Genomic DNA, 17664 nt, shown 5'->3' with positions numbered 1-17664 from the left:
TCATATGTTAGACCTGTCATTCCAGGGATCATCCGTGTGAACCTCCAGTGCCAGTATGTCCTTCCTGAGGTGTGGGGACCAAAACTGGACACAGTACTCCAAATGGGGCCTAACCAGAGCTTTATAAAGTCTTAGTAGTACATCTCTGCTTTTATATTCCAACCCTCTTGAGATAAGAGACAACATTGCATTCGCTTTCTTAATCACGGACTCAACCTGCATGTTTACCTTTCGAGAATCCTCGACCAGCACTCCCAGATCCCTTTGTGCTTTGGCTTTATAAATTTTCTCACCATTTAGAAAGTAGTCTATGCTTTTATTCTTTTTGCCAAAGTGCAAGACCTCGCACTTGCTCACGTTAAATTCCATCAGCCATTTCCTGGACCACTCTCCCAACCTGTCTAGATCCTTCTGTAGCCTCCCCACTTCCTCAGTACTACCTGCCTATCCACCTAACTTTGTATCATCGGCAAACTTTGCTAGAATGCCCCCAGTTCCCTCATCCAAATCATTAATATATAATGCGAACAGCTGTGGCCCCAGCACCGAACCCTGCGGGACACCTCTCGTCACCGGCTGCCATTCTGAAAAAGAACCTTTTATCCCAACTCTCTGCCTTCTGTTAGACAGCCAATCCTCAATCCATCCCAGCAGCTCACCTCGAACACCATGGGCCCTCACCTTGCTCAGCAGCCACCCATGTGGCACCTTATCAAAGGCCTTTTGAAAGTCTAGATAGACCACATCCACTGGGTTTCCCTGGTCTAACCTACTTGTTACCTCTTCAAAAAATTCCAACAGGTTTGTCAGACATGACCTCCCTTTACTAAATCCATGTTGACTTGTTCTAATCAGACTCTGCTCTTCCAAGAATTTAGAAACCTCATCCTTAATGATGGATTCTAGAATTTTACCAACAACCCCGAGGTTAAGCTGATTGGCCTATAATTTTCCATCTTTTGCATTGATCCTTTCTTGAACAAGGGGTTTACAACAGCCATCTTCCAATCATCCGGGACCTTTCCTGACTCCAGTGACTCTTGAAAGATCTCAACCAATGCCTCTGCTATTTCCTCAGCCACCTCTCTCAGAACTCTAGGGTGTATCCCATCGGGGCCAGGAGATTTATCAATTTTAAGACTTTTTAACTTTTCTAGCACTATCTCTTTCGTAATGGCAACCATACTCAACTCAGCCCCGTGACACCCTTTAATTTTTGGGATATTACTCATGTCTTCCACTGTGAAGACTGACGCAAAGTACTTGTTAAGTTCTCCTGCTATTTTCTTATCTCCCATCACTAGGCTTCCTGCATCAGTTTGAAGTGGCCCAATGTCTACTTTTGCCTGTCGTTTGTTTCTTCTGTACTGAAAGAAACTTTTACTATTATTTCTAATATTACTGGCTAGCCTACCTTCATATTTGATCCTCTCCTTTCTTATTACACTCTTTGTTATCCTCTGTTTGATTTTGTATCCTTCCCAATCTTCTGATTTCCCACTGTTCTTAGCCACTTTATAGGATCTCTCTTTTTCTTTAATACATTTCCTGACTTCCTTTGTCAGCCAAGGTTGTCTAATCCCTCCCCGGTTAATCTTTCTTTTCTTGGGAATGAACCTCTGTACAGTGTCCTCAATTATACCTACAAACTCCTGCCATTTTTGCTCTACTGTCTTCCCGGTTAGCCTCTGCTTCCAGTCTATTTTAGTCAGTTCCTCTCTCATGCCCTCATAATTACCTTTATTCAACTGTAACACCATTACATCCGATTTTGCCTTCTCCCTTTCAAACTCCAGACTGAACTCTATCATATGGTCGCTACTTCCTAAGGGTTCCCTTACTTTAAGATCTTTTATAGAGTCTTCAATGCACTTATAGATGACTTAAATGCACTTAAACTTGGCGAATCTACTACCGATGCAGGCAAAGCATTCCATACCCTTACTACTTTCTGAGTAAAGAAACTACCTCTGACATCTGAATTATACCTGTCTCCCCTCACTTTAAAGTTATGTCCCCCCGTGTTTGCCGTCCCCATACTTGGAAAAAGGCTCTCCCTGTCCACCCTATCTAACCCTCTGATTATCTTGTATGTCTCTATTAAGTCACCTCTCAACTTTCTCTCTAACGAGAACAGCCTTAAGGCCCTCAGCCTTTCCTCGTAAGACATTCCTTCCATACCAGGCAACATCCTAGTAAATCTCCTCTGCACCCTTTCCAAAGCTTCCACATCCTTCTTATAATGCGGTGACCAGAACTGTACACAATACTCCAAGTGTGGCCGTACCAGAGCTTTGTACAGCTGCAGCATAACCTCCTGGTTCCGGAAACGATCCCTCTAATAATAAAGGCCAAAACACTGTATGCCTTCTTAACAACCCTGTCAATCTGGGTGGCAACTTTCAGGGATCTGTGTACATGGACACCGAGATCTCTCTGCTCATCTGCACTCCCAAGAATCCTACCATTAGCCCAGTACTTTGCATTCCGATTACTCCGTCCAAAGTGTATCACCTCACACTTGTCCACATTAAACTCCATTTGCCACCTCTCAGCACAGCTCTGCAGCTTATCTATGTCTCTCTGCAACCTACTACATCCTTCGTCACAGTCCACAACTCCATCGACCTTAGTGTCGTCCGCAAATTTACTAACCCACCCTTCTAAGCCCTCATCCAGGTCATTTATAAAAATGACGAACAGCAGTGGATCCAACACCGACCCTTGTGGTACGCTGCTAGTAACTGGACACCAAGATGAACATGTTCCATCAACTACAACCCTCTGCTTTCTTTCAGCAAGCCAATTACTGATCCAAACTGTTATGTCTCCCATAATCCCATTCCTCCGCATTTTCTATAATAGTCCTCTGCATTTTTACCTTTATTATTGACATAATGTAATGGCTGTTTATAAAATGTTAACCATTTTGCTTTTCAAATACACATAAAATTAGATACTCACATACTGAATATATCTGCAGTTACTTATAAAGTGCATTAAATTGAACTAGTTAGGAACATTGGAAACTTATGAAAGTTGGCTCAGAGTCTGCTGTCTTTTTCATATTCCTTTTAACTGGGTGAGATTCTGCATATTCTAAATGATATTCTTTGCAGTTTATTCTGATGGCTGTGTGAATTCTAGACCCCCATTCACTACAGTGGGAAGAAAGAGCAAATGTACAAGAGAGATCAATACCACAAAGGAGATCCATTATAAAATGGGGAAAAGAAGTGACAAATACAAGGCTGATAACAGGAGAAATGCTGAGGGACGTTGATAACCTGAAAAGGAGTGTGTTCATGAGTGAGGAAGAGGCAGAGGCAGATATAATTGATGCAACTGATGCAAACATAGCAAGTGAAAGACAGAAACATTTTTTGTCTGTGAGCAATGACACTGGAGAATAGCTGAAAAACAAACACAGGAATTAGAGCAGGTCAGACTGCATTAAAGGAACACTAGGCCAACCCACCTCTTTGACTAAAGTTTTGAAAATATGACCTAATAACTTCTTTCTTTGGTTTAGTGTGATTATTGTTTTCTACCATTTCTATGAAGGACCTTGAACCATTTCAATCTGACAAAACATGATATAACTAAAAATAGTTTCTCCATTCTCATAAAACTTTGTCATAGAATTAAATCATCATGTTGTCTCAGCATTGAAAGAAATGATAAGTTCAATCACTGTGTTGTAAAGGAAATATAGAGGAAGAGTCAATTTACAGAAAATACACGACCACTGTCGTCACCAGTCAGCAATCACTCAATTTAGTTTCAGCAACATTGTTGTGATTCGACTTGTATAATATGAGGTACTGGAGTTTGCTTCTGCTTGGCATCCCAATCAAAGGGAATGTAACTTATCACTGTCTGAAGCTGCTGTAGAAACATGGTTCCTCTATGGATATGAGATCCACACTGTTGAGTGACAGAGTACACAGAACTTCCACACTGTCTGACTGACAGCCCCTCACTTGTAATGTAAAAAAGAACAAAAGAAATGGTTTGAAAGGATGCATCACAGAAATTGTGTTTAGATATGTTTCAACACCATGAAGAAGTTTCACTTCAGAACTTCAACTTCAGTTAATTAAATCATAACAGACCACTTATAAATTAATGGGTCAGAATCTTATTCCAGAAATGAAAATGTATTGAGCTCATGAAAGTTAATAAATGGATGGTGGGAGATTTGACGCAATAAATTCAGACAAGTGGGAAAGAAAATAGATGACTCACCAAACCTAAATGCTATGAATATTTCTGTAAGCGTAGAAGTATATGTCAATGAGTACTTGAGTTAGATCATTCTATGAAGGTCACTTAAGCATATGGCACTTCTTTTAAGTTTATTATTCATGACAAGTTATACACAAAGAAACTGAATTTACTTGATAATTTTATTAGCATTATAGCTGTTTGAGTTCGGTTGCATCATTATTGTAACTTAAATATCCAGAAACAGTGCTTGACAGACGTGCCGCCAAATGAAAAATGGATGCCAAGCTAAAAAGGGATATTTTGAAATGAGAAATGGGAGAGGGGTGAAAGAGATGAAGTAAAAGTTTCAGAGAGTAGCACGGAAAAGATAGATTGAAGGAAGTGAGAGGTCAGGTCAAGGCCAAGAAGATCAGAATTTTGAATTGGAGGCATTGAGAAACCAGGAACCATAGTGGGTGCACAAACCATGAAACATATATGCACAATAAATGGATGGAATTTAGTCTGACTTTGGCAGCTATAACAGGAGGTAAACTTGGTGTTAATCTTTCTTTCTCTAGGAAAAATAGAGCAGGGTGCAATCTAGCTTTTCACTAAAGTGAGAGGCATGATGAAAGTGGATGGAATCAAACAGCAAGTTCCATGCCAAAGCCAGCTGGTAGTCTTATTACATTTGAAGTCTTTGATCTGATTGGTAGAAGGCATTTTAAATTGGGGGACTGAAATTACCCCAAATAGTCTTCTGATTTGTACAATGGATCTCTAAATGTTTCAAAGTTGTGTATGTGTTTATTCTACGTTTGAGTCAAAACTTAAAATTTGCAAATGCTTAAATGAATGGATTTGGACCATCTCTTTGAAATACGAAACTAAAATCTTTCTACAGGACCGTCTTGAGTTAAATAATGACATCTGTTTAGTATCATGGAATATGAAGGATAGAGATGTTTACTCTCCATCCCTAGTTGTCTAAAAGCTGTTTCATTGAAATGCTGCATTCCCACCATGATGTTGGAGAGGGAATTTGTTATTTACCTTTAATAATTTTGATTTATTGCTCTAAAGATGTATAGACTTTAGTTTCAGTCGTTGAGAAATAGTGTGAATTTTTCCGTCTGTTAGAACCATAGCTGATTTTTCACTATTTTTATTTTATTCTTTTATCAATTTTGGTTTGGAGCTGTCAGCTGGGAGCTGGGAGCTAAAGATGAGTTTTGGAGAATGGGTAACAGATGGTATTAAAAGGAAAACAGACCAAACAAGCTTTTGTTCATTGATAAAGACCAGGCCTGGAAGTTAATTACAATTCAGTTCCTGATCAAAAGATTCTGCAGATGCTTCATCACCGGGGAATAGAAGTATGTTTGAACAGAGGACAGGAGTTGGCTGTTAACCAGGTCAGAACCTGGGAATTGGTTCCAGCAAGTCTGGAAAAGACCTTCTGCTCAGGGAGACGGCAGATGTTGAATGGTAACTGGGATCTTGTGGAGGAGATGGTCAGTTTATCAGGGAATGGTCAGTGTTTGCATTGGATTTTAGACTCTGGTTTCTGTAGAAAAAGGAATCTGACTGTTGATGCTACAGCGTGAAGATTTAGAAGTTCGCCAGTTAACTTCCCATAAGCAGCTCTTGGAAGCTGAGAGAATAGAGAATGAAGTTGTAAGTATTACTGCCTCTATCTAACTGAACTGAAAAGGTGACCCTAATCAGCATCTTCAGAAAATCAATCAGGAAGCTATCACCTAGGCTTCTGGAACAGCGCATTGTAAAACCCACTTCAATAATCTGGCCAGCTGTTATTTATTTGTTAACTGTGTTTGTCTGTCTGTCTGTCTTTTGTGTGCATATGGCTAAAAACAAAGCTTATTTGGTTTAAAGTGTAGACCAGTTCAATTACAGTCGGTTCTGCAGTAACGCGTGTTTCTTCAATGCAAATTGACTTTAATGTGATTGAAGAATTTAGACCATTATTTGTAGAACATAAACTTTCCTTACCTATATTGGCTATAATATGATTGTGGCCCGATTAGTTTCAAAGACTTAAAATGCGAGATTACATGAGAACTGAACTATTGTGGAACTATTGCATTATATTAGAACCGACCGTACTTTGTTAAATATTACTCTGTTAAAGATACTGTATTAATAAATAGCTTAGTCTTTTGTTTAAATCTAGAACTGGTTATTTCAAAAAGTGGTTAGGAACCACTGGGTCAATTTTGAGGGTCTTTGGACGTTTTCACTTTACTGAGTTTCGAGTACAGAGGTAGAAAGGCTGATTCAATTCAGTTATCTGCCTTCATGCCATAACACAGTGCTCTGTTTAATATGACATGATATTTTTAAATATGTTGCATCACAATTCATTTTCACTTTTTACCATTTGAATATGAGAAACTGTACTACAAAACGCTGCTCCATTTGAAATCCTGTGAAAGAACAATGGAAATTTGCTCACTACTAAAATCATTTATCTGTTCAGCCAAAAAGGAATGAGCTACATCTGAATAAATTGCAGAAATTCTGTCAACTCTGACTCTCCAGCATCTGCATTCCTCATTTTCTGCTCCTTGTGGTGGCCTTCCACCATGCTATATTAACAGCAAATTATAAAAGCGATAGATTTCATAAACTTCAGATTAAAGTTAGAAAGGAGATTCAAGAGTTTCATGACTGATGTTTTGTTTAGAGGATATGAAGCTGTCTTATTTTTCAATCCATTGATCTTACACGCAACTCTCTAGTCACAGGGCGAGCCCATATCTATTAATAGAAGTATAGAATGGTTATAGCAAGATGACCACTTATGTTTCCACCAACTTATATGCAAAAAGCAATTCACCAAATGCCAGTCCCTGCCTTTATCCTGATGCCCTGAACTTTCTTTGTTTATCAGATAATAATCTTTTTTGAAAGCAGTTCCACACTCAGGCAGTCCATTTCAGAGCACTCGCTTTTCCCATTGTGTCACCTTTCTTTGTTTTGCCAAGTACCTTAACTGTGTATCCTCCTTCCCCATTCTTCTATAATGGGAATAGTTTCTCTCTGTCCACTCTGTCTAGACCACACCTGATTTTAAAAACACTGATCAAATCCCACCTTGCCTTTGCATTTTCTGAGGAAAATGGTCCCACCTTCTCCAATGCGTTGAGATAACTGAAATTCCTCATCCCATGAACCATTCTCTTGTATCCTTTCTGAAGCCTGTCCGACAGCTTCACATCCTTTGCAGTTTGCAGTGTCTAGAAGTGGACGTAGTACTCCAGTTAAGGCTGAACATAGCATGCTGCCTGCCTTCTGCTAGTGCTGATCAGAATGATTTTCCATGATTAGGACTGACCGATCCCAATTGGTTGCTTCACTAACACCGCCCAGATTATTGAATCTACTTCTCTCCATATAGATTGTAACTTCAATCAGGGATCCATTACCTGTTAAAATGTCTGGAAAGATTCCTGAGGATTGTTCCAGGAATGAGAAACACAAACGGAAATTACTGGAAAAACTCAGCAGGTCTGGCAGCGTCTGTGGAGAGAGAGCAGAGTTTTCATCCCACAGATATGGATGGGCATAATACTAGGAACAGTTTAGAGGAAGATGGGCCAAGTACTGGACAATAGGACTGGACTAGGTTAGGTTATCTAGTCAGCATGGATGAATTGGACTGAAGCGTCTGTTTCTGTGCTGTACGTCTCTATGATTCTAGATGCTGCTACAGACCTGCTGAGTCTTTTCAGCAATTTCTGCTTATTGTTTCTGATTTTCAGCAACCACATGTCTATTTTTTTGGTCCAGGGATGAGAAATTTCAGTGATGTATATGGACTGGAAAAATCGGGACTGCTTTGGCTGTGGGAGATTTGGAAAATAATACAAATTTATTGTCACGTGCACTTCTATGTGAAAAATACAGTGAAAAGTTTTTAAAGTCACCTCACTGCGGAACATACGTCAATTTGGTCCATTGTTACAACACGAGGTAAACCCTCCTGCTTTTAATTTAAAACAGCAACACAGAAAAGATTTATTCCATGCAATAATCTGAAAACTTGAGAGGCCAAGAACTAGTTAAAGTAAAAATTAACAACTTTATTTCTTAAAGTATAACAGAGGATAATTAACTAACAACTATTTACAACTCCTTCCTCTAATCTATCTTTTATCTTCCCTTCTATAATAGTCCGATAAAACTCCCAATTAAGATTTACAAAAACAAAACTACTTATCTCAAAACCAGGCAGTTTCTCTGTATTCCTGTTTTCTTTTCTTCTTCTTGGAGATTCTGCTTCACAGGTTACTGATCGATAAAGGTACCTTTAAGAGAGCTATTCTGTAGGCAGTTTGCAGATGTTGTTGGCTTGGCAGTTCTCCTCCCAACTGTTTAATTTTCCCTGGTCTTATACCGCCAAAGCATTGGATTGTGTCATTGCTTTTAAGATTGTCAATATACTAAATTCAAACTTGATTGGAATTTGGTATTTTTGGGGTATAATTTAAACTGATTGGCCGAATTTGAATTTGTTTTTGTCTCATAGCAATTGAGCCAGTGCTATCTGTTCTGAATCAAATGTTACATTGTAAATTCTCTAGCACTCAGTGTATTTTCGAAGTCCTTCACTCTCTTAAAGGTACAGTATACTTCCACACCTTCATAACACCTTCCACATCTGCACATACCCTCAAAAGCGCATCCACATTGAATTTTTATCACGGATAACCGAACTATGGACAATTTTTAGCATGACCAATTCCCACCTAACCCGCATATCTTTGAACTATGGGAGGAAATGCAGACACATGGAGAACATGCAAACTCCGCACAGACAGTCACACCAAGGCTGGAGTCTAACCCGGGTCCCTGACGCCGTGAGGCAGCTGTGCTAACCACTTTGCCCCCCTGTGCATTTAATGTCATTTTAATAATTTGCAGCTTAGCATCAGCGATTATTGGCTTTTTCTTACTAAAAACATTTTAAGTAGTTCCCAAATATATAAGAAAGTGTGAGAGTGTCCTGATTTCACAATTTTAGACATGCGAATTTTTGATCCTGTTCACCTACAACACCATTTTACATTCCAACTTCATGCAGCTCAGTACCGTCTTCTCGAGGGCAATTATGATGAGCACCAAATGCTGACCCAGCCAATGACACCCACATCCCACAAGTGAATTTTTAAAAATGTAACTTTATCAAAAGCAAGTTTTTAAAATCAAAGAATTTTGTTGTTTAGAGTCCCAGAGATAGAAGCAAATAAACTGCTGATGATGAAAGGGCAGGTCTGAGTCAATGAAAATGAAATGAGGAAGGAGGAACAAGTCAGCAATTTGGTTTAAAAGCCTGTATTTTAGGTACATTATCCTCCTGTTTTACATGAAAATGTGCTGACATGGAAAATGTAATAATTTTTGAACAGTAATTTTTGTCATGACCTGATATTAGAATTACAATAATTTGACAGTATCCACTTACTGATATACACAAGTGTATTCAACTTTGTGAAATATTTACTGATCTAAAGGATCCAAGCACATTGGCATCACAACAAACCTGCTGCATTTAAAGGAAATTAAGTTATGATTTGTGTACACAATCCCAGTGCAACTTTTCCTCTGACCATGATCTTTAAGAAATAAGGACTAAGGTCACGGACAATGAATTTGCACCCAAACTTTGATGAGGGCAGACCCAACTATTTGGTTGAAATGGGATCAGCAACAAATTGTACTCAAGCTGTATACATTAATTAAAAAAAAACCCTGGCTTGTGAACTTATCAGTTCAATAATGTAATTGCCAATATTCAGCTTAGTTATTTAAGACAATAACAATGATTACTAAAAGAATACATTGATTATTACAATTGACATATGCATGAAAGGGTTGACACTGAGCTACTGTCCTAGTTAGCTCTAAATGTTCAGAGTAATTAGCAGTATTTTTGTCTTTTTTGCCCAAGACAAACTTGAAGGGATTTGCTCCTTTAGGCATGTGCAGGTTTCATTCCCTGACATTGTACAATCCTGTTACCTTGATGAAGTGAATGCTGTTCCTTTGCAAGGGTGAGCTGTGGACAGTATATCCAAGTGCAGGCTGTTCTAAATGGTGTGTTGGTACATGCAGACTACTGTCAGGACTCTGGACCCTGGAATGATGTCCCTGCCAGCTATGTTCTTGCAGCTTGTTTCTGTCTTGACAGAAGGAGCAGGGATTGGAAATTTAAATCTGGATCTCTCTGTCAATGTATTGCAAGTCAGATAGTGCAAACCTTGCAGAGTCATAGGCTGCATTTCTCTAATTTTTCTCTTTGGAAATCAATGATTTAGATTTCTATGTCAATTTATTTTTCAGAATGACGACAGCTCCCCAGTAATATCACCAATGCAAGAACAAGCTGAGGCCATAAACTCTACAGATAAGGTACAATGTTCATCCTTGCTTCACTTGAAGGGTATTGAATAAAGAGATATATTTATGAACAGTTTCTATCAATCTCCTATTACTGAAGCTGTTCTGAAATTAAATGTGAAATATCATTTTTCTTTTTGGAAGTAGCTTTGCTCGCTGAGCTGAAAGGTTCATTTCCAGACGTTTCGTCACCCTACTAGGTAACATCTTCAGTGGGCCTCAGGTGAAGTACTGCTGAAAAATCCTGCTTTTTATTTATATCTTTGGGTTTCTTTGGGTTGGTGATGTCATTTCCTCTGGTGATATTTTCTGTGGTGAAGTCACTTCCTGTTCCTTTTCTCAGCCAACACGCACTGCAGCATAAAGGAACTATGCAGAGCAGAGGAAAATCACCTATTCAAAAAGAATGGGTACCTATTGAACACAGTCTGCTGATTTCTCAGCAACAAACCTAAACAAGCAGACAAAACACATCTAGAAACCCTAGCCACTCTCCCCTACATCAAAGACATCTCGGAAATGACTGCCAGACTACTCAGACCCCTTGGCCACAAACCCACCAACACACTAATACAGCAGCTAATGAACTTGAAAGACCCTATACAGACAATAAGCAAAACTAGCATCATTCACAAAATATCGTGCAAGGACTGCAATAAACACTACATTGGACAAACAGGCAGAAAACTAGCCACCAGGATACATGAACATCAACTAGCCACAAAATGACATGACCCTCTCTCACTAGTATCCTTAAATACGGATGAGGAAGGACACCACTTCGACTGGGACAACACATCCATCCTAGGACAAGGCAAACAAAAACATGCACGAGAATTCCTAGAAGTATGGCATTCCAACCAGAACTCTCTCGACAAACACATTGAGTTAGACCCCATCTACCACCCCCTGAGAAAAGGAACAGGAAGTGACTTCACTACAGAAAAACACATCACCACAGGAAATGACATCACCAACCCAAAGAAACCCAAATATATAGATAGAAAGCAGGAATTTTCAGCGGTGCTTCACCTGAAGATGTTACCTAGTATGGTGACAAAACATCTGGAAATGAACCTTCCAGCTCAGTGAGCAAACCTACATCCAAAACCTTAACCTGAGCTACAAATCTTCTCAAAACTCGCTAATATCATTTTTCTTTTAAAGTTTAATACAATTCAAATTGTTTAATGTAATACATTGTGGTACAATTCATTATTTCTTTGCACATGCTAATTCATTGTAATTATTTAAATGTTCCAGTTGCTTTCTTTCAAGCAGGAAAGTACTTGCAATTTTGTTTTCTTGGTGCTTATCAAGGAGTCATATAGTTAAAATCATCTTAACTAAATAACTGTACAAATATATAAGAATGATAGAATCACATTTATATCCACATTTTTAATGCACTATTGTGGTTCATAGTCAAGTTGTCCTTCATACTTGGTAACATGAAACACCAGGTTTTCAATAGGTTTCAAGGATAGAACACAGTGCAACATAATTGTATAACCACTTCATTGCACTACCTTTATATAAATCTGGAATTAAATAGAGATTATTTTAAACCTAACGTACCAAACAATATTCTATTATCAGCTCCAGGAGGCGAGTGGAGAACTTAAAAGACCTGAATTTTCAAGGGAGCCCCCAAACACATGCTGTGGCAGGGACAAGAGTAGAAAATCCATCCATACGTCCCATCGTGAGAATTTATAAAAACTTCAGTAAATGGCAAGAAGTCCCAGCCTAACTGTTCCATTGCAAACTGATGGTACTGAATGGGAAGTCCAACTTCATTAGGCTGCAGAAATTTGTGCCCCTTTATTTTCATAGAGTCTTAGAGATGTACAGCATGGAAACAGACTCTTCGGTCCAACCCGTCCATGCCGACCAGATATCCCAACCCAATCTAGTCCCACCTGCCAGCACCCGGCCCATATCCCTCCAAACCCTTCCTATTCATATACCCATCCAAATGCCTCTTAAATGTTGCAATTATACTAGCCTCCATCACTTCCTCTGGCAGCTCATTCCATACACACACCACCCTTTGTGTGAAAATGTTGCCCCTTAGGTCTCTTTTATATCTTTCCCCTCTCACCCTAAACCTATGCCCTCTAGTTCTGGACTCCCCGACCCCAGGGAAAAGACTTTGCCTATTTACCCTATCCATGCCCCTCATAATTTTGTAAACCTCTATAAGGTCACCCCTCAGTCTCTGACGCTCCATGGAAAACAGCCCCAGCCTGTTCAGCCTCTCCCTATAGCTCAAATCGTCCAACCCTGGCAACATCCTTGTAAAACTTTTCTGAACCCTTTCAAGTTTCACAACATCTTTCCGATAGGAAGGGGACCAGAATTGCCCGCAATATTCCAACAGTGGCCTAACCAATGTCCTGTACAGCCGCAATATGACCTCCTGTACTCAATACTCTGACCAATAAAAGCAAGCATACCAAATGCCGCCTTCACTATCCTATCTACTTGCGACTCCACTTTCAAGGAGCTATGAACCTGCACTCCAAGGTCTCTTTGTTCAGCAATATCTCTCAGTGGAAATCATCTCTATTTCAATTAGACAAAATAGCCATTTTATGATCAATTGGGCTTAACATTATAAATAGAGTATTTCTTGTTTCCAAATTGACTTTACATCTTCTCTCTGATGGATGATTTTTGGTTAAATTACCTCTTCCTTCCCAAAGACTTATTAGGTCAAATTGATTCCACTGTAGGTCAGCGCTCAGGCCTGTGAAATACACAGCAAAAAAGACTAATTAGAAATATTCTCGTAGTGTGTTGAAAGTGGCCCACAGTTACATGTAATTCTACAACAGCTGTAAAACAGTTTCAAACTTCATATCACCATTTGCGATTCTGTGCTACTGTTCTGTAATGTGGTTACAAGGTATTAGTCTTTATTCCCAGATGTTATATCCCAGCTTCTAAACTGCCTGAGCTTTTCAAATCTCACAAGCTGTCTGGGAACAATTAATTTCTGAAGATTTATTTCTGTGTTGAGATTGCTGCTATATTGTGCCACAGTAGCTTCCTTCTCCTGCTGTACAAAGATACATTTGTCATTTCTCAAGTAGCATTCCTTTATCTCTCGGTCCTCTATTTAATAGATGTTTCTATTTCCCTCTTGTGTCTACCCTTTTAATACCAATTCATTCATATTTCTTTCTCCCTGCTCATTCCTTTATGTTATTGTAGTCTCTATCCTCAGAGGGATATTGTTCTGTCAGCATCTTCTTTTCCAAAGTGTGCATCTATTTCCCCCAACTATGAAGGGAAAACAAACAGTTGATGGCATTCTTATAGCCCGTGTATTTACCTCTACTCTCACTGACACCTCCCCTCAAAATATTGAGCTTAAAGCTCTTATTTGCAAGTAACCTCCAGGTCTTCCCTGCACCTGCCCCCTGCAATCTCTCCAGGACAGTCTCATTTTCCAGCTGGCATTCAGCACTTTTACACAATTGGTGGCAGAATCTTCTCCAGGAGACTTTTCAACTTTGCTGCTTTCAAACCTCTGCAAACTCGGCCCATTCATCAAAAATAATTTGCTCACCGTCTTTAACTCTCCTTATACTCCAGCTTTGGCATTATCCCTTTGTTTTGGGATGTTTTCCATGTCATTGATGCTCTCACATTGTAGGTAGCTGCTCTTGACAAAATGTTATTTGTCATACTTTATCACTAAGTTTTGTAATTCTTGTCTGATCCCTTAACATGAAACAAAAGATGTTTTTCCCATTTCAACGAATAATTAAGCGTTTAATTTACCGGATAAAGGTCATATGTGACATACAGAAGCCATTGTCATGATGCAGGAAGTTACAAAAAGCTAAGATAGATTTAATAGGTTTCAGAAATGGTTTTGCTGGTTCGAAAGTCTATGATTTTAAATATACCCATATAACCTTAAACGATAATTCAGAGACCGCTATACATTGTTCTGTACTCTCTTTCCCTCCTTAATTAGCATCTTGGACTGAACCAAACTAACACAGTGGTATGTCCCTACCTTTGTACCCAAAAAGTCTGGGTTCATATTATCCACGACATGCGTCTCTTCAGGTTAATTAAAAACATCTTGAGGCTTGTTGAACAGTAGTAGTGTCCTTATCTCTGAGTCAGAGGGCCTGGGTTCAAGTCCCAACTGTGTGTCATATCACATCTGGACGTTCCAATAGAGAGTCGCGAGTGTGGTGCTGGAAAAGCACAGCAGGTCAGGCAGCATCCAAGGAGCAGGAGAGTCGACGTTTTGGGCATAAGCCCTTCATCAAGAATGAGGCTTGTGCACTGGAGAGCTGAGAGATAAATGTGAAGGGGTGGGGTTGGGGGTAAGGTAGCTGGAAATGCAGTAGGTAGGTGGAGGTGGGGGCGATGGTGATCGGGAGGAGAGGAGGGTGGAGCGGATAGATGGGAAGGAAGACAGACAGGTCAAGAGGACCACGCGGAGTTGGAGGCTTAGGACTGAGATAAGATTGGGTTGGGGTGGGGGGGGGGGGGGGGGGGTGGCGGGGAATGAGGAAACTGGTGAAATCCACATTAATCCCATATGGTTGCAGTGAACCAAGACGGAGGATGAGGCGTTCTTCCTCTTGGCATCAGGTTGTTAGAGTTTGGGATGGCGGAGGCCCAGGGTCTGCATGTCCTTGGTGGAATGGAAGGGGGAGTTGAAGTGTTCAGCCACAGGGCGGTGGGGTTGGTTGGTGCAGGTGTCCCAGAGATGTCCTCTGAAATGATCCTCAAGTTAGTGTCCTGTCTCTCCGATGTAGAGGAGACCACATTGGTGCAACAGATACAATAGATGACGTGTGTGGAAGTACAGGTAAATTTCTGTCGAATGTGGAAAGATCCTTTGGGGCCTTGGATGGAGGTGAGGGGAGAGGTGTGGGCACAGGTTTTGCATTTCTTGTGTTGGCAGGGGAAGGTGCCGGGAGTGGGGTGTGGGCTGGTGGGGAGCATGGATCTGTCAAGAGAGTTGTGGAGGGAATGGTCTCTCGAAACGCTGACAGGGGTGGGGAGGGAAATGTATCTCCAGTGGTGGAGTCTGTTTGTAGTTGGCAGACGTGGCGGAGGATACATCACATCAACGTTCGGGGGCGGCACGCTGGCTCAGTGGTTAGCACTTCTGCCTCACCGCACCAGAGTACCAGGTTCGATTCCAGCCTCGGGTGACTGTCTGTGTGGAGTTTGCACATTCTCCCCGTGTCTGCGTGGGTTTCCTGAGTGTTCCAGTTTCCTCCCACAGTCCAAAGATGTGCAGGTCAGGTGGATTGGCCATGCTAAATTGCCCACAGTGTTAGGCACATTAGTCAGAGGGAAATGGGTCTGGGTGGTCGGAAGGTCGGTGTGGACTTGTTGGGTTGAAGGGCCTGTTTCCACACTGTAGGTGATCTAATCTAATCTAAAACCTACAAATGGACCACACCTCTAGGGATATATTTCCCTCTCCACCCCTATCAGCATTCCAGAGAGACCATACCCTCTGCGACTCCCTTGTCAGATCCATCCCACTCACCCCACTCCCGGCACCTTCCTCTGCTAAAGCAAGAAATGCAAAATCTGTGCCCACACCTTTCCCCTCACCTCCATCCAAGGCCCCAAAGGATCCTTCCACATCCAACAGAAATTTGCCCGTACTTCTACAAATGTACTTCTTCAGTATCCAATGTGGTCTCCTCTACACTGGGGAGACAGGACAACAACTTGTGGATCATTTCAGAGAACAGCTCTGGGACACCTGCACCAACCAACCCACCTACCCATGCCTGAATACTTCAACTCCCCCTCCCACTCCGCCAACGACGTGCAGGTCCTGGGCCGCCTCCATTGCCAAACCCTAACCATGCGATGCCTGCAAGAAGAATGCTTTATCTTCCGCCTTGGGACCCTGCAACCACACGGGATTAATGTGGATTTCACCAGTTTCTTCATTTCCCCTCCCCCCACCTTATCCCAGTCCCAAGCCTCCAACCTGGCACCGACCTCTTGACCTGCCTGTCTTCCTTCCCATCTATTTGCTTCACCCTCCTCTACTCCCGATCACCTTCACCCCCACTCCATCTACCTATTGCTTTCCCAGCTACCTTTTCCCACCCCCCTCCCATTTGTCTCTCAGCCCCCCAGCCTACAAGTCTCATTCCTGATGAAGGGCTTATGCCCGAAACATCGATTTCCCCTGCTCCTCGGATGCTGCCTGACCTGCTTTGCTTTTCCAGCACCACACTCTCGATTCTGACCTCCAGCATCTGCAGTCCTCACTTTCTTCTATTCCAATAGCAAGAACAGGATAAAGATAAAGTTGTACTAAATTAGGGGTTATCTGATTTTGGGGTTTGTTAGAAAGCCACTCCTGCCTCTGTTTTTATATTGAACTTTTCTTCACTTTATATATTCATTTTTAACCCCACTATCTTTAATGAGCGAGTCAGAGTGCTCCTGTTATCTGTTCTGGGTAGTCTGTTGCACTTCTTACCATGACAGCTCAATTTTTCAGTTCAGTAATCTCGAAGCCTATTTGGTGACTCCATTACAGCTGGTCACAAGCTCAGTCAAGAAAGAACAAGTGAGTTTTGTCATTGTCATTATCAAGGAAACAGCAGAAAATGGCTGCTTGGACATGAATCAGCATAGCCTCCCACCTTGGTTGTATTCAATTTATCTTGAAAATCACAATGAACTATTCATGCTGTGACCTAACCAATGCAACCTTCACACCTTCTTACTGTTGAAGGTGTTAGGTCTGCTAAATTCATTGTAATCATTCTTCCCAAATTACTAATTTTTCTTAAAGGATTTGAAAAGATGGTGCTGGGAGTGGGGAGCATTTTGCAAATGATGTAACAGGATGAATCTAAATGTAACCCCAGGATTTAAAAAAAAATTCTTACTGGAATACAAACCGCACTGGCAATGCTAGCATTTGTTTCCCATCACTAACTGCCTTTGAAAACGTGGTTGTGAGTCTTTGCAATCTCTGTAATGCAGGAACACCCAAAATGCTGTTAGGGA

General features: G+C 40.9%; 1 protein-coding gene across 2 annotated transcripts in view; it reads left to right on the top strand.

The window, feature by feature from the left end:
* The window catches only part of LOC122541949 (serine-rich coiled-coil domain-containing protein 2), a 642154-nt gene that overhangs the window by 451608 nt on the left and 172882 nt on the right, over positions 1-17664 (top strand). For both annotated transcript variants that reach the window (XM_087982459.1, XM_087982460.1), the window contains one exon: positions 10579-10647. In XM_087982459.1, coding sequence (XP_087838585.1) covers positions 10579-10647 — 69 coding nt within the window. The remainder of the gene's footprint in view (positions 1-10578; positions 10648-17664) is intronic.

The sequence above is a fragment of the Chiloscyllium plagiosum genome, unplaced genomic scaffold (assembly GCF_037043375.1).
Source record: "Chiloscyllium plagiosum isolate Xiang-an unplaced genomic scaffold, Cpla_swu_hap1 HiC_scaffold_43, whole genome shotgun sequence".
Lineage (NCBI taxonomy): Eukaryota > Metazoa > Chordata > Chondrichthyes > Orectolobiformes > Hemiscylliidae > Chiloscyllium > Chiloscyllium plagiosum.
The sequence above is the reverse complement of the archived record's forward strand: the minus strand, read 5'-3'. Positions and strand labels throughout refer to the sequence as shown.